A 23,075-nucleotide genomic window follows, 5' to 3' on the forward strand; every position below is an offset into this window, starting at 1 on the left:
CTTATTAGCTGCAGGTACCTTACATTTGCATTTACCTATACAATTAGCGATTTTGCAGTAGGCCTATATCCAATCTAACATCTAGGCTACCAACGAATTTTTTCTGCTAATATTACAGAACATCTAACCTCTTGATGTACAAAAATCATAACTTTGGAAAAAATATTCCATGATGTAAACTAAGAAAATATTTTTATATCTCGAGATTGCGTTAGTTAGGTTTTAACAGTTGACAACCATGCTGTAATTGGAACAAAAAGATAACCACATAAATTTATTTGAATTAAATCAATGTGGTACAACGTTTCAAGAAACAACAGTAAATACCTTTCCAGAAAACATTTCATCGTAACATCTATTGATTTTTCGATTACACAGCTGAGTGGTGTGAAAGACTCTGTAAGACGTTCGGAAGAGTAAAGGTTCGATATCCGTTTGGAAAATGCATGCTTGTGATTGGCAAGACACTTAGTGGTGCACATAAAGATGAAGCCGGAGAATTGCTTTTGCCTTTTGGTCTTCTTAAGCCAAATATTTAACCATCAAGCTTTAACCATAAGTCTGAATATGACGACAACGACGAGCAGGTTCAATGCAGCGCCACATTGTTTTTTTTTCTTCAAAATTTATAATTGATGCAAGATTATATATTACACTTTTACTCGTTTTTTAAAAATAATTGCGTTAGTGATGGTGGTTAGAGGGCATCACATTTATTGACTTTGAGGTATCGTTGTTGCATATTCTTCCTCACCGTGACCAGCTGCTGCATCCTGTGAAAACGAATCAATAATGAAATAATCAGCATATGATGTACACAAGGGTTGGACCATGAGACTGTGTCATTCGGTACGTTTTTTGTTACAAAATATAAACATTATACGTTTACACAAAAATGTGAAAACTTTGCCCTACTAATTCTGGAGCTTTAAAAAAGTGAGTTGTGAATAGTCGACAAGTTGATACAGATCATGACCAACATAAATTAAACACAACAAATGGTTCAATTCAGTTTGTGTTTATTTTTGACCATCACAACAACAACAAAAAACAACATATGATCAACATAGCAGAGGTCTAGAAAAAGGTAGAAGCGACAAAACGCCGACGTTGTAGCGTGCAGGATACCAAAGCGGAACAATCAGTTTAAAATATGGCACGATCACAAAACCTCAATAGTAATTGTTATAAATATTTCTACAGTCTGACAAATTATATTATTTCGGCAACTACTATACTAAAGTGTTTTAAAATGCTGTACAGGATTTTTTTGGCAGGCATGGACACAGCTGGCAAGTTTTTTGACTCCACCTAAAAGTCTCAAACTCAAAAAACAATTATAATAACAGTTTTGGGATATTAGTTCAAATGTGATTTTTTTTAATCTTTCAGTATCATTGATCTCCCGCACAGTAATCAAGAAGTTTAAATCATTTGAGTACACAACTCACATGTGAAAAGACCACGTTTTGATATGAATGATTCGTTTGCCTTTGTTTGGATCTGATTTCTTCATAGCTGTGTTCACCTAAGAAATGCGTTTGAAAACAAAAAAGACCACGAAAGTTGACAAAAAAATGCTGTTGTCACAATTTAGCATCCTTATGAAACATCATATTTCTCTAATATTCCATATTGTATTAATAGTATTTAGCGTTTACTTTGATGGTATGTATTTATTATGTAAATTTAATTGAATATTATTGTTGTAACTGTTTGAAAGTCTTCAACTTGCCCTGTTGCAGTAAACTCAATAGACCAAACTATTATTTACTGACACAATGTTACAATATTTCTACAATAAACACCTAAATAGGTCGTTGCATGGTTAATTTAAAATACATTTCTAATCAACTATATTTCAAAGAATGTGTAGCCTACTTGTTTTTTAACTGCATTCAAAGTTTTAGGGCTTAATAACAAATGTATGTTTAAATACATAACATTAACCATGATGATTCAAATTGAATATAAATTGCCAGGTATTGTTTCAAATGTTACCTGTCTCTTGAGTTGGTGACAAATCACGGGAAGGTATTGGGGCTGCAATAGCCTGTGAAATGTGATGTAAATGTTGTCATGTTAATTTTCAGCAAAAGTTTGTAATAAAGATTTTATAATGCACTTGTCAATTTACAGTGAGGTTTAAAGTACACTAAACAACAAAATGAACATCTCTTCCTTAAACTGTAATTGTAATCACTTATTGGCCAATGCTTGTATGAAAAAGATATTGCAGCCCGCTTACCATAGATGTTTTCGAAGATTTACGAAAATCAACATTACCGTCTTTATCTGGAATTAAACAAGTTTTTTTGTATCATTTTCGGTACGTTTTTGTATTTATAAACAGAAAATTATACTCTACTTCATCATTTGATCAAGTGCACGCGCTCACCTTCTACAGCATAAGCAGCATTGCTTGGATCATTTTCTGAAACATTTAATTTGGTAAAAATTAGGAATAATTTATAGAGTAGGTTACATATTACAGTAACAATACTATAGCCTAATTAACGCTACAATGATCAAACGAAAAGGTGCAAAACACTAATTACCTTTCATTTGGCTTGTTGCTTTTCTCTTGTAAAAAACCATACCAACAGCAACCATTAATATCACCAACACACCAACAGTCACACCCAATGCTATCGCAACAGTGTTGGTTGTTGGACCATCAGATAGATCGTTTACAATGACATCAAAAGTAATGGTGTGGTTGTAAGGTTCAACAGTGGATTGTAGATGCAATGTGTAAGTTCCATTGTCACTTTTCGTCACCTGAATATATTTTAGAATCACGTGTTTTATGGAAACGAAATATCAATTCAAGTTACAAACCATCGTTGTGTAAATTACCATAAAACTCAACATGGCAGTATTGAACAACTTTGCCTCGTTTTAAATGTCCTAATAAGGCAATCACATATCTACAAGTTTTCGAGTTGTTTGGTTGCAGCGGTAAGTTATACTCAAGAACTGATGTTAAAGTGAGAATTGTTGAAAAACTGCAATATTCATTTTACATTCATAATATTCAGCCTCTCTTGATTAACCAAATTTGTTAGACATGCTCACTGAAACATAAAATAAAGTTACGAAACAAACCGTAGCTCATTGTTTGTGAAAAATAGTTAACTTTAAGACTGCTCTTGTTTATGTATTCTATCATAAAACCAATAAAACATACTACTTTAAGGTACTGTACTGCTATTTTCATCATTCATCATTATTTGTTTTAAGTACCTGATCTCTCACAAATAGAAATGTTTGAAAATATCCATCTTCAATCAAAGTTCTGTATTCCACTTGAACTTCTAAAAACATTAATTACGTTGAAGGTGACAGGTCAAGCATGTTTTGTTCTGTCAAATATGAAATTGTCACATGACGTCAATGGCATGGATGGTATAGAACAGTGTTTCTCAAACTTTTTTAGTCCATCGCCCCCTTTTCGTTATTGAAATAAAATTTCGCCCCCTTAATTCTGTCAAGTAAAATAAACGTTGATAATAGAGTGATAGACAAATTTAGTTTTGGGAATTTAATCAACAAAATTGACAGTGACATGATAATGTTGAATGGGGTGGATGAGCTTGGCGACTTTTGCTAAGTATTGATATGTTTGGCCACATCTTCGTAAGATAGAGTCGAGGATCATCCCGTTTATGAACTAACAAGCGATTTCTTTGCTTTGAAAGCATCAATTTCACAGCCGAAAACCCCTTTTCAGCCATATGTGAAGTAGGAAACGACAAAATCCACATTCTAGCTTCTTTCCAGAGAAGCTCATATTTGCCAGCAACCTGGCACCAAAACAAATTGTATATATCAATTCTGAATTTCACTCTTGACTTATCATCTGTTTGCATATCAATGAACTGCTCTTGAAGTTCCACTTCTAGGCTACAGTATGCCTGTAGGTTCGGTAGAATATGGTTGTACCACCCAGTTTGGAACATGGAGGTCCACGAGATCTGCAGAGCGAAGTTTCATGTCTTTATGAAGCATGTCTAAATGTGAGCAGTATTTTTGCCGTGGTTCTTCTGTAATAACATTCTCGCTCAAATTGGGAAATTGAGTTAAGACATTTTGACCTGCGCTTTTATCTTGTTGACGCAATTTATCACAATATTCAGTGATTCATGCATTTCAGGACTGAGATTAGCCTACGGGCAACCAAATGCTGACGGTGAATTACACAATGTTTTGTAATAAGTCCAGGAATTTCTCTTTTCATCAGTGCAATTAACCCTCGATGCTTTCCAACCATTGCCGGAGCACCATCAGTTGCGCATTGTAGAAACTTCTTCAGTGGAATCCCCTTCTCTTCGTAGAAGTTTTTCACTGCATTAAAGTTGCTTGATGCCCGAATATCTGTAGGAAGACTGAGCGCAAAAATAATTTCTTCTTGTTCTCATATTATGAACAAAACGCACATATCCAAGCAGCAGCAGCGACACATTGTCGGTGAAGTTGGATTCATCTATTTGCAGTAAATGGTTTGCGCGTTGGACTGTTATTGGTGGTTTGATAAATTCGCCCCCTTCGAGTGTTTTTGCCCCTCGATCGCCCCCTTTGATTTTTTCGCCCCCCTGGCGCTCGAAATCGCCCCCAGGGGGGCGATTTCGCCCACTTTGAGAAACGCTGGTATAGAATGAAGTAATCATTGGTATAAGCAGTACAAATTTTTTAAGTTTGAATCTATTACTTTACTTAAGCATAATTATGCTACATGTCAGATTGTCAGTATATCACTAAACTAAATCAATAATTTATACATAAACATGTTGACGCGTGTAATTGTAACGTGACGTAATTGGATTGTATAGGATGATGTAATCATTGGTATGTGAAATACAAATTTTTTTAAGTTTGAATCTTTTACTTTACTTAAGCATATGCAGCAGTGCAGATCAATATATCACTAAACTATATCTATAATTTTTACGGAAACATGTTGACGTCGTTTGTTGCTAGATCTTGTTTGTTCTTTGTCAAAATTATTGCGTTTTACAGAAAAAATTTAGTGTAGACATCAGCTCCAAGACAAGAGAGCATGCTGATGATTGAACATGCTTTCAGTGTGGACAGGAATATTTCAGACACAATTCGATATATCATGGTTCGATGATAGCAGGTTGCATGTAGCTTGGCATTGAAAGTTGCTGAAAAATCACTTATTCACCGTATTGTTTTGATAAGATCACAATTTTACCAAGGTGGATTAAGAACCGGTATGTCGTAGACATGGTTTTCTTTGTTGCTTTAGTATTTAAAATTTGTTACCAGAATTGTTTTTGATCAAAGATTTAAATTCAGCTTGAGGATTTGACAAGAATGTGACGTCACACGAACCAGATTGGTCTAAATCCCAGAAACACAAAGTAGAAGTTTCTTGAAAAGGTGCATCTGAAATTAATGGATTAACTGAAAGTTAGGTACTGCTTGTGTACCCGATGAAAGGCTAAGAATAATAATTTATGTACATTTTATATGCGATAAAAAAACTACTTTCCCTTTGCAAATGTGCACAATAAATTTTATTACACAATAAAATATTTAAACATTACCTTGCTTGTACCGTACAAAATCTACTCATTATGTTTGCTAAACAATCAGCTTTTATTCTATGATTTATGACGTTAAGTGTGCGATAAATTGCTTGATCGTCGTTTTAATATATTGTATTAACATTGCAAAAGAGTTTATGTTTTTCAATAAAACGTTTCAATTTCGAAATTTTCTCGCACTTTGCGTTGAACATTCTTATTGGTCTATGTTTTTATTTGACTGAGATGAAAGTTATGAACCAAGTAATTGCATAATAATAAAACACTGGAGTGTCACTCTGAGAATTGTAACTTACATATAACATTAACGCGGATAGTTCTAGTGAAATCTCCAAATGCATCAACTGTATCACAAGTGTAACTCCCAATGTCAAATGTACTCAATGAAGGAATACTCAAAACAGGACTTGAATGTGCTGTCATGTTTGGAGCAGTCCACACATACGTAGTGCTCAGTTCAGTTCCATAACTAATGCTGCAAGTAAGAGTCAGGTCTTCCTCTCGTCGAACAGTTAAAGTTTTGTTTTCGATGACGTTCGTAGCATTGCTCAAGATTACATCTCCTGTGGGTTGAAAAAACAACTTTTAATATAGTTATGGCATGGATAAGATTTTCTCTGATTCTGGTTACTGGCGTTGCCACAAACACATAATTGCATGCATTATAACAATAAGCTTACTTACAATAAAGTGCACGAGTGTCTTGCAATAATAACATATTGGCTCTCATTTTGTCACAAAGTTGTAGAATTATATATTTAATCTTTTTATGAGCTAGATTGCATCACACTTTGTTAACAATCACAGATATATGTAAATAACATTTTTAACGTTCAGTAAATCTTGAAAAATTTGTGCATTGCATTGTATTATTCATTTTTAGAAGTCTACTTAATAACAATTGTCTCTACACCCGACTTAATCTGGTTGAAAAACACTGCTCACCTTTACACAAGGTGTGATAAATTGGTTGGGTATAGTTGCTGAAGAAAAGGCGATTAAGAGAGAGGAATTGGCCATCTTATTCTAATAAGTAACAAAAGCTTAGTGTTTTGAGAAACTTATCTTCTCATTTCCAGAAGCTCAGTAACTGAGCATAAGACTACATTTACCTTAAATGACAATGTTTCGTGCAGAACTTGTCAGAGAGCAACTTCTTCCCTGGACTAATAGCCTATGCCTACTGCGACGATTGCATTTCAAATATTATTGAATGCAAGGGCGCACCTGGAGATACCTTTGTTAGATTGGTTATTCGCAAAATGAAAATAGTTCCACTTACTAATTTCGGGAACGATTGCAATGTTCTTTACTCTACTTCTATACCATCCAAAATTGTTAACAGCCAAGCAAGACAACGAACCACCAACACTGAGAGGTTGACTTATAAAACATTCGCTGTTAATGTTAGTGATGTTTTCACATTCACCAGAACAAATAGTGAATGCACATTGAGGTGTAGGATTGCCTTGACTTGAACAATTCATTGAAAGATTCTGATCAGATCTCAACAAATATCCACTGTCAATATCGATTATATATTTTGACAAAAAGACATTGTTGACCACAAGTGAGGAAATATCTGAAACAGTATTCAACGAGTGATATGCAAATACAAATTTAATCAAACAAATGCAGCACTTTCAAAAGTCAACTGTGCTTTCTATGCAGTCCTTTTTGAACTTGGTGACAGAGAATGTTGATCATTGTCATGGTTGAACCTTGTTCTGCATGTTTAACTGTAACTGTAGCAAGTAAATTGTCAATTAATCAATCAACAGTCTTGTATTTGTAAAACTGTCAGCAATTTTATTTACCAATCATCTAGCAGTTAAACTATACAATATTTGTAAAATTAGGTCTAGTTTTTGGTTTTCATACTTTCACGCTTTCCTTCCCGGTTTCTGGCAAGTGCTCTTTTTTCTGCATTTTTTCAAGGTTTTTGAACTTTTTACATTTTGAGATGTTGTTGTGCTACATTTAAATTAATTAAACATTCAGTTTAGAAAATGAAAATATACTGGCACAGTTTAAGTGGAAAGAAAACCTATTTTCCTAAAAAGTCAGTTTATTTTTTTATTTTTTTTCAAATGTGTGGATGGGATGCATACACAATGTTGTTTGAAATTCTGGAACTTTAAAAAATTTTATGCTTAGGATACAAAAGTAGAACTAATTTTTTCTGCCAATGCTAACCTATTGTTTATGTTTAATTTGGAATGCAAATTGCGTAATAGCTGATCTAATTATTGTATGTGGAATACATTAGCTAAAGCAGTAGCTCATGCATAAAAAAACAGCAATCCACATTGGAATAAAAAACATCTCTTATATGTTTGAAGCTCATGTTGTATGTGCAGTATGTAACAAACAAATCTTTGATATTATAACTTACATAGAACATTGATAGGATAGCTTGGTGATCTTCCACTTTCCATGAATATTTCCGTATATGGAGTCACAGCTTGACATGATACTTGCTTGTTATTGTCCTCAGCTCGTAAGGAAAATGTGAATGACCGATCCTGTAGGTAGAGAATCACAAGCTATTCGTTCAGCTTAAGTTTAATCTTCACAAAGAAGCCAGCTGTGACCTGGTTATTTAAACTATATTCAACATTAGCATCATAAGTGTATAAATCAATTGGCAATGCAAGTCAACCAAAAAGGAAATCATAGTTGCTTACACTAAAATATTTCATTCAACAACTACCTGTTGTCGTCCGACTTCATTTCCATCCAAATAGAATGCAGTGTTGGTTCCAATAGGAATGACGTCATTATACTCGCAAGTGACAGTGAAGTCATTTCCGTCAACTGCAGTGAAGTCGCCGTTCCTTGTGGTTATCACAGGGTTGGGAGCTGCAGCATCAAAAATAACAAATTTTAGTCATACTTTATAACTAGGGAAAATAAAGTTAATAAAATCAATTTTTCTTTAGTAATTTGTTGCGGTATGGTTTTAATGAAGGAGTTCTGGACGCAAGAAGTAGGTTATAAAATTTTAGTTTTTTGGGTCAATGAAAAGTCAATTTTTGTCGTTTGGTCACTATATTGTTTCTGTTAATTTTATATAATTTTATATCACTTTTTTAATTTTTGATCAAGAAAGTCAATTTTATGCTTAGTTGAAACGTCCAGTTTAAATGTTTGATAAAAAACTGAAAAGCTGATGCTTTAACAAATTTTTGTTCATCAATCTCAATCTGTGGTTTTCTTAACATCTTAACATTAAAAATACTGCAAAACAATGACAACATTTCTGGAATAATGGCCTATTCAAAAATTGAAATAATTCAAATAATTCAAGACCAGAAAATTATATAAGCGCCGGCTGGACACCGCTCAAGAGCATGTGGCTGTGTCTTTGCAAGACACTGAAAGGCGTGCCGTGGATTGCGCAGTGGCTCCCCTTCGACAACAGCTCTTCATTTCTTTAGTGAAGATGAAGAGTAAGGTGCTCTAAAGATAAATGCCTACGGCTCTTCCTAGGGCTATGGCCAGCTGAACTTAACATTGTGTCCCACTTTAACTCTTGTTCTTGGAGAACATCATGTTTTTTGTGGAGTTAATTTCCTTTAGATGAGCCTAATTTATTCCGAAGATTTCAATGTTTATTTGTTTATTTAAACATATTTTGTTCGTCGATGTAGCCTTACAACGAAATACAGTACAGGAAACAAATGGTTTCTTCAGTCAAATTTTTGTTAGGGCAGAAAAGTCATTTTCTTAAATTTTTTGGTCATAAAAAATTTGCTCTATTTATGACAGAATGAAAAACGACCCTGATAAATAAATTACAAGTTACTATACATACATTGAATTGCACAAGATTTAACAATTTATAAGAATAAAACCTTTCCAAAAATAAATGAATTTATTTCAGCAACTTAGGTTCAAGGCACTGATAGTGAAATAATTTATTACCAAGTGACAATACGCCACTAGTGACTAACACAGATAAAGTCCAGATGTACTTACAAAACTTCTACAAACCAATGGCTAGCACAAAAGTTCCTCGATTTTGAAAACCATACGCAGGTGGGGAAGCATTGTAAAATTAGGGTGTCTCGACTGAATGCATAAGGTCGTCTCAAACGATTTATCACATCAATTCACTAATCATCTTGAATCTAAATATATTTGCTGCACTTGGAAGACTTTTAGTTGCTTCGTAGTAATTACCTGTCCAACATTGTAGATTATCCTGGCCACTCCATTCAGCATTATATTGACAAGTAGTTCGGTTAGAAGTAGGTTGGCTTCCGTTTGAATAGAACAATTGTCCATTGTTAGAACAAGTGAATGTTCCAACGTCATTGTATCCAGCTGAGTTGGATTGAACAGTGACGTCACCTTCAAGTGTTTGCTGGCAATCTTATGAAAAAATAAATAAAATGCTCGTTCTGTTGCATTCAATATGGTTGATACTGTTTTACAAATATTTACCTATTTTTATTGAAATTTGTTGTTCTTAAATTTGATTGCAATAATGTAATAAAAAAATGTATGTTTTATGCTCAGCTCTAAGCAACATTTAACTTAATCATCATCATCATTATCGGCCATGCCTGAATAAGGCGTCGGCTACCGTGAGTCTCCATAAAGATCGATTGTCCATACTTCTAATTAGGTTTTCAAAATTTTAGTTTGTCCATGTTGAAAGATTTTTGAAGATTTCCAAACGTGGACACCCCTGGTGTCTCTGACCAGGAAATCGCCCCATCATTGCCGAGTGTTCAATTCTGCGTTTGCGGTAGACATGCCCGTTAAATGTCATTTGCCTTTTTTTGATAGTTGTGATGAGGACGCCAGAGGTGCACCCAGAGCGTCTCCACACTTTTTTGTTATTGATTTTATCCATCGAGTTAATTCCCATCATTCTACGAGTGAACCAAATTTTAGCACTGTTGATCTTCTTCTCTATCTTCGGGCATACGGTCCAGGATTCACAGCCATTTAGCAGAACTGACCAAATGTACACATGTAAAATTCTTATTCTAGTGTTTAGAGAGATTGAATTAGATTTCAGTATTTTGGCCATTTTGATGAAAGCTTGTTTGGATTGTGCAATTCTTGATTTTACGTCGCTCCAGCATCGACCATTCGAAGTGACCATAGAACCCAGATAGTTGAAACTATTTACTTGTGAGAGTGTTGTATTTTGTATTTTGATAGTGCATACTGGAGTTATTTCTTTTGATGAGATGGTCATGCAGAAGGTTTTCGTTGCATTCAAATTAAGTCCAAGGTTCTCACTTTGCTTAATGACTATGTCGAGTAAATTTTGTAAACTGGAGTTTGATGTGGCGATTGGTACTGTGTCGTCTGCGTATCTTATGTTGTTGAAGTGTTGTCCGCCTACAGAGACGCCTTCTTCGTCATCTAGATGTCGCAAGATCATTTCGCCGTAGAGCGAGAAAAGATCAGGTGAAACTACGCATCCCTGTCTAACACCTCTCCGAATTTGTGTCCACTTGCTCAGCTCGCCATTTATCCGGACTGCTGCTGATTGATCCCAGTAGAGATTTCTGAGAAGTCGGAGGTCTTTACCATCTGTGTCTAAGCTGTCAAGCATCTCCATAAGTGGCTCATGTCTAACACGGTCGAAAGCTTTGCTGTTGTCCATAAAGCAGAGGTACAGGTCTTCTCTGTGTTCTATCGACCTCTCAGCAAGTGTCCTGATTAGGAATGTGGCGTTTCTAGTTCCTTTGTCTTTCACAAATCCGCATTGCACATCTGAGATTTCGGGATTGATGCATCTGCGTAGTCGATTGAGTAAAACGGTCAAAAAAATTTTGGTGACATGACTCAGACTGATTGTGCAGTATAGTTCGCAATCAATCGCCCCGGGTTTCTTCGGTAATGTGATGACGATCGATTGTCATAGGTCTTCCGGAATTTTTCCGCTGTTATTTAACTTAATGTTATTTTAAAATAGCTGTTAGGTTTTAGCAGGCAGAATATCAAAGCCACACCGACAGACTCAGAAACGGGTCGTTAAACCATTGAAATACCAACAAGTTTCTCTGTTATTGATTCTGAACAAGTGAAGTAGAATCATCAACCTACTGTAGTTCGATTTTTCTTGATCATTGTTTGAATCTTTGTCGCTAGGGAGTATATTTTTCTACCTCCAGATACTTGGTTTGCTTTCAAAGGTGTCAAATAATAATACTACTAGCAGTGTTAAAAACACATAAATCACAAATCAAACTAGTTATTTCATTACGTTTGAGCAAAAAAGCAAATCAAAGTTTTGATTAGGGCGGTTTCATGCATTAAGTTAGTGCCGCACTATTCAAACTGAACAGAATATCTTGATCTTTGATGCAGCAGGCTACTTCGCAAATCTCTTTACAATTTTTTATGATGATGTCAATCGCCTAAAAATTGTTACATGGATATTTTCTGCTGCTCTGACGCTTTTGTCAAATTTCAAATGTGCCATTCACAGTTTACTCGTTGAGAATTCTACGCAGCAGCATCACCTGTTAACTAGGTTATTGTGATTACTACTTGTGCTGTTTGTTTTGTTTTTCGCATGTTTGGTAGTAAATATGGACTTACTGGTCTGAAGCAAATAAATAAAATGCAAAATCTGTTTGTCACATTTTCTTGTGTAGGCTATGTTTATCCAAATATTTTTGTCACAATCAAAATCGATTTTGTTACAAGGACAACTAGGCTATAAGCAGAAAAAATTTAGAAAATTTTAAGTAAAATTTCAATTAATATGATAATTTGTAATTGCTTTAAATTTTAAACCTGGAAGTAATTGTTTTAAACTCTATCTTCATGTATTTCCATGTAGAAACAAAAATCTTCAATAAAGCTTTCGCTATGAACATATCTTTTACAAACTCATGTGGAAACAGGGGCATTGACAGGGGGGTCTAGGTAGTACTGTTGGACCCCGGCCACAATATTTAAGGGACCCGGATTTAAAAGATATCCCGCGACTTCAAACATTATCAAGATCTATAATTAAATCTAAAGGAATTATTGCCATCAGAGGTTAAAACAGCCACTTCAGCTGTCAGATGATAAAGTACCAGGCCCCTTTCTGGGTACAGGGCCCACTTCAGCTCTCTGGTGGTAAAATAGCCACTTCAGCAACTAAACCAGTGGTTTCCAACATTTTTTGGTGTCAGGGCCATATTTCAAACTTCAGAGTACGTATGGAGCCGCATGAAAACACTCAAGTAACTAACGGTGCTTTATGCGATTGGTATTGGTTGCAAATTATTGGGATTTTTGTGTTGATTTGCCTGTTTTAGGCTTGTTTTTTAGATTCACTTTCTTGTTTTCAAAAAACAACCTGACATCACTGTGTAAGATATAAAATGAAAATTTCACTGACAGTGCAACCTCTACGACACAACGACAATGCAATGCTTTTCAAATTGCAGCAATCAGCAAATGATTGACCTAAGCCTAAAAATCTTTCCCAAATCAAATTGAAATCTTTCTGACCGTCTGCACTAACTTTGCTGTAAATTCTCTTCTGGGGAGCCTAGAATAACCACTGACCAGTGAAACAACAATGGAATCGAGAAGTAATACTTTAGCGCCATGTGACAAATAAAAGTTCAAAAAAGCAACCGCTAGATAGAGATAGTAAGTTTTGCGGTTTCGGAAATTTGAAGATTGTGCAAGACTTGTTAAACGACCATGCTCATCTTCATCATCATCGGCCATGCCTGAATAAGGCGTCGGCTACCGTGAGTCTTCAAAACGATCGATTGTCCATAGTTCTTATTAGGTTTTCAAAATTTTGGTTTGTCCGTGTTGAAAGATTTTTGAAGATTTCCAAAGTGGACGCCGCTGGTGCCTTTGACCAGGAAGTCGCCCCATATCTTCTTCTTCGTTTGAACCTTCTTCGCCACTTCAAGGGTCGAGGGGCTCTGCCTTTTACCACACTTGGGCAGTGGCGGCGACGCGGTCTAGATGTTTGGGCAGGTGTCGAGCAGCCATTTAGTTGATTTGTCATCCAGTTCACGCAGACCACGCACACCATTTGGCGCATGGTAGATGGTGCAGTTACAGATGGTGTGGTGTGCGGTTTGTTCCTCCTTGCCACACTCACAGATCGCGGATGGAGCCATCCCCCATTTGTGCATGTTGTAGCGGAATAGTCCAACGCCAGTACGCAGGCGGTTGAGCCGCACCCAGGCCTTCCTTGGCAAATGCATTCCGGTTGGGTGGGGGCTGGTGTTGGAAATGAAGCTTTGGAGTCTTGAGGAGTTATTTTTCCACTCCGAGCTCCATTGGTGGTCCACCCAGGTAGCCGCACTGATGGATTGGTCTTCAGCGGTTTTCATCAGTAGTTGCAGATTGTTCAATTCTGCGTTTCCGAAAATAAATTGGTACCGTGCCCGAGAAATCCTGTCAACGGCCCTGTGTTGAAGGGCGACTTCTATCAGCAGTCTATAACCACCGTTGCTAGGAAAACCGCTTCGAACACGAAGATCAAGATTAGTTGTTGGTGATTGAATATGAGTCAAGTAAGAAATGATTATTCCATTGTTTGTTAAATGTGGCGTTCAATGTTATCAGTTTGAATTAATAAAAACAAAGAGTTACCGGTACCTTGAACGATTATAAGTGGAAGCGCGACGCGACTACAACCGAATTGAATAAACTGTTTCGAACACTAAAATCCAGGTTAGTCGTCAGTGGTTGAAGATAAGTCAAGTTAGAAGTGATCACTCCATTGTTCTCAACACAAGTGATGTTTTCATTGATTAATGATCTTGGAGCGCATCCAAAACCAACGACGTAAAACTGTGGAACGTCACTGTTGTCCGCATACGTGTTTATCCATAGATAGCTTGTAAGATTTTCTTTTTCGAACTGAGCTGTCACAACAAGACCAAGATAACCAGTCGCTAATGTAGAGGTTGGTGATGGAAGGTTTGTTTTGATTGTTGGAAGTGAAATTCCACCTAAACAAAACAATAATAGTTGAACACCATCTACCACCTTCAACGCGACAATGTAAAGGGAATTATTCATTTGTCATTCTGATCGTAATCAGGTTTATGTAGAGTCGCTAAATGCTTAGATTTGTGAACGGTGAAGCAAGAGCCCAATCTAATTTATGTGTTCAATTTCAAATATATCCTGTGACTAGCCAGTTGCTAAAATAAGCTTAAGCATGTTTCGATATTTGTCGAAAACGACGCGTTATAAACAACATAAAACGAGCTTGAAACAGATACACAAACAGACTTTTATTGTTGATACTATTAATTCCATTAGGTTGACTAAAATCAATTAATTAATTTTTCAATGTTTTTATAAATACTTTTTCATAAATGTTTTCACAATGCATAAATACCTTCATCAGGGGCTCCGAGAGGGGGAGAAGTCGGGAAACTTTCCCCCCTAGCATACCATTGAAAAGGAAAAACAAGCAGTTTTCGTTTTTTTTTTACTTTTGAGAGAGGCCCATTTTTGCTCTTAAAATAAAAAAATGTATGAACTTACAAATGAATAAATCTTTGAGTGAAATGTTTCAAGTATTTTTCGATCACTGTAGATACTTCAATCAAGAACAAATCGTTTTCGTATTGAGGTAGGCTATGCTAAATTGTTTTAAGACGTAAAATTTGCTGCTGTTAAACCAATACTGGCCTGTCACGTGGACTTGTCAAAGGGAGGAGGCCGTTATCACCGACCAAAAAACGGGCCTTCCAGGGCTCCACACAACAAACAAAAAAGAATGTGTCACAGCTAACAAGGTCATCAGCAAACACGCTTGCACTGCCAAAACACTAGATACTGTAGGTGGGGTATTCTCGGCAGCCCTAGATGTTCACACTGCGAATCCAACGTTCAGGACATCAATCACTTGGTCAAGGAAGGAGTGCTCAACCACCAAATCATGGGCGGATATGGAGTAGCACATCCGATATTTTAAACACTGTTTGAAACGCCAAAGGTATCGCATATGAGATGTGCACACTATACGACCCTAGGCCTACTACAAGCTTTTCAAGAGAAAATAGCGAGCAACGATAGTAATTTCACTGCAAGTGTAGTAGAGTGATTTTTGTTGATTTTCACATTGAAAATTTTCTTACTTAACGATGCGTAGTTAAAATGTGAACTTCAGAGGAATTCAATTGTGTACTCTGAGAAAAGTAAGCCAAGTTCAGCCATGGCCACCTAAAGATACGGCCTGATTTGTCACATTTTGCAGAAATTTCCAGGTTTTTCTAACTTTGGGCGAACGTTTAAATAATTTTTTCTAAAAATTAGATTTTTACGCTTTCTTTATTCTTTTCCCCAGACGACACAATAGGTTTTAACATCCTCACATGCTGAAAAACAAAGAAAAATTGATTTTGTAGATTTTAGTCAGACTGTTAATTTTCAATAACAGTCCGATTTTGCGTTTTTCAATTTACTTTTTCTCATTTGCTACTGCTTCCCCAAGGCAAGAAAAAAGTTTTTTTGTCATTAGGAAACCGCAAGAAGTAAAAACATCTCAAAAAATGTCAGTTAAGCACTAGCAGTAGCTGCAATCAAAATCTGCAAAATGTGACAAATCAGGCCGCATCTCCAGGTGGCCATGGTTCAGCTTAAAGCATATGATGCAACGCATGATACAAATTGGTTGTTTTTATTTTTGCTGAAAATTGTTTTTCTGAGGCCCATTTCTCGTATTAATTCCCGACCAGTCCTGATTTCTCTCGGAAGCCCTGACCTTCATAAGAAAGATGGTGAAAAGTGTTTTTTCAAAAATACTGCACTTAAACATTGAGTTGCACGATGCAAATAATTACTTCATCTTAGCATTATAAATATCACTGAGTAGATTTTTTCTATCCAACAGTAAGATAATAAGGTGTAAATTATAACAATGTAATTGTTTTAGAATGCTCAAAGAGTTACTTTATTGAGGAAGCTCACCTTTTATGCTTGATGTTAGAAGCAAAACACATAATATTAGCACATTGTTAATTAATAGAACAACTTCAACAATTTTCTAAAAGTTCGTTTGAAATCTTTTTAAAACAGTTGTTGCACATATAACCTAATTTTACAAAGTTGACTAATTGTAAATACTAAAGCTGAATACTGTTCTGAACCATATACATCAACTGCCCTTTTCTTACATTTACAAGATATTTTGAGCTACGATTCGAATAGCACGAGCCATTGTTAGTAAGGTCTATAATCGTCCCTTGAATGATTCAACTTTGAATCGAGCCAAGATCAACCAGCACTTGAACCAAATTACCAACAATGAAGGAGAAGAAATATTGATATCTGAAGTTGAGAAAGCCATTCAAGATCTGAAATGTAATAAAGCTGCAGGAAAGGACAACATTTATCCAGAAATGCTAAAAGCACTCAATGGCATAAGTTTAAAACGCATACACAAATTATGTAATGAAATTTATATGACTGGATTTATACCTAAAGAAATGAATGAAACTGTTTTGTCAGACTACCAAAGAAATCCAAGGCAAAGAACTGCAGTGACTTTAGAACATTAAGTTTGATCAGTCATGTATTGAAAATTTTGTTGAGAGTAATTTTATTAAGAAATCGAAAAACTATTGAGAATGAGGTTAGCATGACTCAAAGTGGATTTATCAGGGACGTGCAGTCAGGGGAGGCAGGTGAGGCAGTGCCTCACCTGCCAACATCTGGCAAAGCAAAAGTTATATCAAAGAAATGGTTAGCACAGAATAAATATTTTTTGTTAAAAAGTAGTAAATATTGCACGTTTTTAGGTGCTTTAGTTTGTGTGAATTGCTGTAGTCGTGCCCCCTTTCCCCCAAATTTTACGTTTCTACACCCAAACTGTGCTTTAATTTGTTTCTGTTTCTGTGGCGATATTCCTATCGAGCGTTCATGTGGTCAAAATCGTTGAAATACGCAAAGAGAGGCAACGCCAGCTTTGCCTCACTTCAGATCAGAAAACTTCCATACACTGCACTATGCGTGCCTTTTTCTTTCGCAAAGTCGCCAGAAATCATCATGAACGATTTAGCTACGATTTGAGGCACGCCTCAAATGTGACGTCACAGCTATGAAACCTTTTTCGTCAAGCTGGAGTGCCTGCGAGCCTACGTGGTATGTGACTTCTTGCAGCGTAAAGAATTGTTTCTTATAAAATGTAAATAAAATGGAGGAAGATTTAGTATCAAATCTGAGAGATTTTTAAAAACTAAACTTTCAATCCAAAGTTGAAGTCATAAATAAAGGAAGACCTGTTCCAAATTTATAAGGTTTGCATCAGACGACTGAACAAAAAAAAAATAACTTGCAACTTTCAAAGAGATTGGTACTCAAAAAAGAAGTGGCTGTGTGGCTATGCTTTAAAAATTGCCTTTTCTGCTTTCCCGTCTCTTATTTTCAATATCTAGTGATAATGTTTGGAGTAAAGAAGGGTCTCTACAACAAAGTCACAGATGTTTTAGTCCAAAAGGATAGGCGCATGGATTTTATTTTTAATAAATGTGAAAGCATGCTGCTAATTTTTTTGATTAGTAAGTTATGACACCGTTTTTGTTGTTAAAAAATTTTATTGTAAAAGTGACTTGAAAAAAGTAGTGCCTCACCATCTAGGAACCTCACCGCACGTCACTGGGATTTATAACTGGTAAAGGAACACGAGAGGGTATACTTAATCTCAGAACAATTTGTGAGAGTTACAATGCAGTAAATAAAGATGTATAAGCATGTTTTATTGATTATGAGAAAGCATTTGATAGAGTGAACCATGAGAAACTGATTCACTGTTTGTCCAATATTTGTATGAATGGCAAAGACTTACGTTTTATTATCAATTTCTACTGGAATCAAAAAGCATTTATTCGCATGGAAAAAGATTTGTCTAAAGGAATTGATATCAAGCGTGGAGTACGCCAAGGATGTGTACTTTCCCCATGTCTTTTTAATTTATATACAGAAATGATTTTTCGACCCATTGATGATATGAAAGGGGTAAAAGTTGGTGGCTTGAACATAACAAATTTACGCTATGCTGATGATACTGTTCTGTTGGCTGAATCACAAAAAGATCTTCAAGAAATAGTGGACAATGTTAACTCAATTGGTAAAGAATTTAATGTGAAAATTAACGCTGAAAAGACCAAATCAATGAAAATCTCAAAATCATCAGACACTCCAGTACTCCAAATTATAATTGACAATGAAGTTATACAAAAAGTAAAATCTTTTTCCTATGTTGGACATTTAATAACTGAAGATGGAGGTGTGACCATGAAATTTTGAGACGGATAGAAATTGCAAGAACTACATTTGGAAAAATGAAAAATATGTTAACCAATCAACGTTTAAAATTACCAATTCGTCTCAGGATCTTAAAATGCTATATCTGTTCAACCCTACTATACAATTCTGAAACTTGGACAATGTCACAAAAAATGGAGAAACGGATCGATGCCTTCGAGCTCTGGACATACAGGCAAATGTTAAAACTTTCATGGAAACAAAAGATCACTAACGATGAAGTACTCTCCAAATTAAATTCAGACCAAATTCTCTTACAAATAGTAAAAAGAAGAAAATTGAAGTATTTCGGACACACAATAAGGCAAAACTCATTACAAAGATCATTGATAGAAGGGAAGATAAACGGTAAAAGAAATAAAGGCAGACCAAGAATGATTTGGACAACAAACATCACAAAATGGACCAAATTAAACTATGAAAGTGCAGTACGAACAGCTCATGCTCGAGAACAATGGCGCATTGTATCTAACCCTCCACACGAGGAAGGAACATAATGATGATGAACCAAAGCACTATTTACTATTCAGATTGTTTTCTTCTCCAATTGTCTGATCTGAACCAAGCATTGACAGCTTCATTTGAACAAACCAGCTCAATGGCCGAGTGGTTTCGCCTTCGGCTCTGGTGCTGGTTGATCTGAGATCGATTCCAGGTCGGGTCAAACCGAAGACTTTAAAAACGGTACCGATTGTGTTCTATCCTGCATAGCGCAGTGAGAATGAGTCGGGTAATAATGTGATAACATCGTAAACCTGATATAAATTAAAAATGAGCCCTGTCGCTAAAAGACCTTAGCTGTTGTAAAGCGACAATAAATAAAAGCCATATTATCATTTAAACAAATGTACTCTATGAGTTTATACGAGTTTGGACAATAGATTCCCTTGTCATTGAATTATTCTTGATAACTTTGCCATTGTTGGTAATTGTTCACTGACGTAGAACAGATCAACGTTGCTGCTATCCGCATATGAATTTATCCATTGATAGTAGGCTATGTGAAATTTTCTTTTTCAAATTGTGTTCTTACAATAAGGCCAGGCACGACCTACTAGAATACGGCCAAATATGTTGCTATTTGAGAAAATTTCTAAGAGTCTGATTTGTTGCAATCATAGCCATGACTAACCGGTCATCTTCCCATTTCCAGAAGTAAGTAAAATAAGCAATATTTGCACCTAGACATATGTTTGGCTTGTTTAACCAGATGTTGGGAATGTACGTTGAGCACAGTTTACACAATAATGTAATATGTAAGACTTTCTAACTGCACCCTGGAGGTGTATCGTTTGGTGTATCGCTTTTGGTGCAATTGCATGTTCCATTTAAAGTATCAAGGATTTTTTGTGAATTCTATGTTGTAAGCTGTTCATTTGATGTGCCAATTTAAATTTTAGTTCGTATTGTTTATCGCCAAGTTTAATTTTGCAAGTAAAATATGGCAATTGGCAAACGATCTTGCTATACAAAAACCTAACGACTGTATGATGAGACTACTGCCAGGATGCAGTTGGAAAGTCTTTCATATTTTACATTATTATTGCATAAGTTGTGCTTAACATATTGTACATATCTAATCTCCTGCAAAACAAGCCAAAAATGTGTCTAGATGCAAATATTGCTTATTTTACAGACTTCTGTAAGTGAGAAAATGACAAGTTTGGCATGGCCATGATTGTAACAATTAAGACTCTTAGAAATTTTCCCAAATAGCAACATATTTGGTCGTGTTCTAGTAGACCATGGGCCAGGGTAATTCGTTGTTAACGTAATTGGTGCTGGAAGAATTGTTTCAATGGTTAGAAGTGAAAGTATCTATGAAAAGCAAATTGGTTGTTTTCAAAAATTTCCCAAAATCACACAACAAATAATACTCATGGGAATTGCAGTCTGTTCTCTTTGTTATTTCTGTATTAGGCCATAAAAAGGCATTTAACATCCAACTTATGATTGTCTATTTCTTCTGTAGAGGTTTACAAATTTCACAAACGCATGGCCTATGGTATAATTTCTTTTTATTATAGGATTTTAATATGTAGGTCGATGTTATAGACACCTGAAAGACTAGGACTACAACTTGCAATCTGGAGAGTTACAGTAGATAGCCTAGGCCTACATATTGACACTATCTTCACACCCTGTGTCCTTTTGATTGATTGGAGTAATGCTCGTGGCCCAATGATCATATAAACGTAATAAAAACCATTTACTTACTTAAAGTTTGCTTAAAAACATTGGGTAAATATTATTCTCACTGCAAGTAACTGACTTTAAACTTAGTTTCAGTACAGTACAGAAATGCTTTTTGGTGATAATAAAATTCTTGTAATCATTGCACCGAAAACTGCCCTGCTTCTAAGTTATATTACTACAAAAGTGCGATTTATTGCTCAAAGTGCAAGTATTTGAAGTCACTTACCTTTTATCTTCCATGTTACAAACAAGCATACAATTACCAACCGCATTTTACAACAAAACCACCAATTGTAAATTGTTCCTGATGATTTATCTTTCAAAGAAAGAAAAAAAAAAAACACTGGTAAAAATGTTGCCAGCAGTTTGCTATTATGCTTGCTATCTTATGTTTATATCCCTGCAATACCCTTTCAAACATCAATTGATTTAGCTTTTTACACAAAAAATCGAGCACATGAGATGACTCAATTTGTTTTCTTTCAACAAGCATTTACAAATTTTGATTCTGCGATGAAATCTGCAATTGGTTATCTGCTTTCGCTAAATAGTAAGCACGTTACAAAAGACGTCAGTTCTAAACCCATCGAGTGCGAGAGGTTATGTTTTTGACGAAGACATACAAGACATGGCAGAAAGAGGACGCAAAAGATTATCTTCCTTTCCTCTTTGACTGACTTAATCTTAATCCTTTACCAATCGCACACTATAACAGTAGCTTTAATGCATCAAACTTTTGTTATACTGTATATGCAAAATAGCAGCATGCTTAACAGATATTATTCTCACTTGGGAAATATACTCACAAGAAAGCCTACGTGATAAATCTACCTTGTAGCTAACAGGAAATGCTTACAGCTCAATTGTTTTTTTGTCAGTCAACTTTCCTAGGACAAAAAAATATATAAAATTCATCTGATTTTGGTTTACGCCAATTGAGCACTTTACTGGAGGCACCTTGCTATGCATTGCGCAAAGCTCACTGCTTGCAGTTTGAGCACTTTGGCAAGGTTGGCAGTAGTACCATTTTTGGTTACTGATTAGGTACCACAAATGGGAAAATGTCACATGGAGATATATATATCTTCATGGCCATTATTCCAGTGTAACTACTGCACTGATGAGACCGGGAGGTCGAAACGGTGTGCACTGTCTGCAGTTATTGACGCTCTTGGTTTACGCCAATTGAGCACTTTACTGGAGGCACCTTGCTATGCATTGCGCAAAGCTCACTGCTTGCAGTTTGAGCACTTTGGCAAGGTTGGCAGTAGTACCATTTTTGGTTACTGATTAGGTACCACAAATGGGAAAATGTCACATGGAGATATATATATCTTCATGGCCATTATTCCAGTGTAACTACTGCACTGATGAGACCGGGAGGTCGAAACGGTGTGCACTGTCTGCAGTTATTGACGCTCTTGGTTTACGCCAATTGAGCACTTTACTGGAGGCACCTTGCTATGCATTGCGCAAAGCTCACTGCTTGCAGTTTGAGCACTTTGGCAAGGTTGGCAGTAGTACCATTTTTGGTTACTGATTAGGTACCACAAATGGGAAAATGTCACATGGAGATATATATATCTTCATGGCCATTATTCCAGTGTAACTACTGCACTGATGAGACCGGGAGGTCGAAACGGTGTGCACTGTCTGCAGTTAAAATTCATCTGATTATTATATGTGCTCAAGAAAACTGTCATTCAGGCTGCACTATGTTACTGAAGTCTGCACGTTATCTGGTCAACAGATCGAAGTAATATCTTTTTATGAGTTTTTCAGCTGACTATGAATCTCTGCAACGTGTTTGCACAAAGTCATTCAGCCTATATGAAGGAAATTATTTTTATTGTTACGACCAGCTTTTCTAACCCATTCATTTTAAGATTGTGTACAGTGTACAATATTCTGAATTCAGGCAATAAAGATTCATTCAATCAAATCAAATTTTGATTTGTATAAAACACTTTCACTTTACAAATTTACAATCAATGCATAGAATGAAATACGATTAGTCTAACAGTTAACAGT

At 35.8% G+C, this 23,075-nt stretch overlaps 1 protein-coding gene across 1 annotated transcript; it reads right to left on the minus strand.

The window, feature by feature from the left end:
• Positions 1-244: 244 nt before the first annotated feature.
• On the minus strand, positions 245-21,284 carry LOC145771785 (uncharacterized). Its single transcript, XM_082583518.1, has 16 exons — positions 21,271-21,284; positions 10,833-11,335; positions 9,759-9,950; positions 8,287-8,435; positions 7,969-8,098; positions 6,791-7,155; positions 6,519-6,599; positions 5,870-6,155; positions 5,290-5,412; positions 3,247-3,317; positions 2,559-2,781; positions 2,399-2,434; positions 2,249-2,295; positions 2,002-2,053; positions 1,452-1,528; positions 245-773 (listed from the first exon to the last, which is right to left on the minus strand). The coding sequence occupies exons 1-16, from the start codon at positions 21,282-21,284 to the stop codon at positions 714-716; spliced, it is 2,409 nt and encodes an 802-aa protein (XP_082439644.1). The 3' UTR covers positions 245-713.
• Between the last annotated feature and the right edge of the window lie 1,791 nt (positions 21,285-23,075).

This window comes from Aplidium turbinatum, chromosome 6, assembly GCF_918807975.1.
Source record: "Aplidium turbinatum chromosome 6, kaAplTurb1.1, whole genome shotgun sequence".
Taxonomy (NCBI): Eukaryota; Metazoa; Chordata; class Ascidiacea; order Aplousobranchia; family Polyclinidae; genus Aplidium; species Aplidium turbinatum.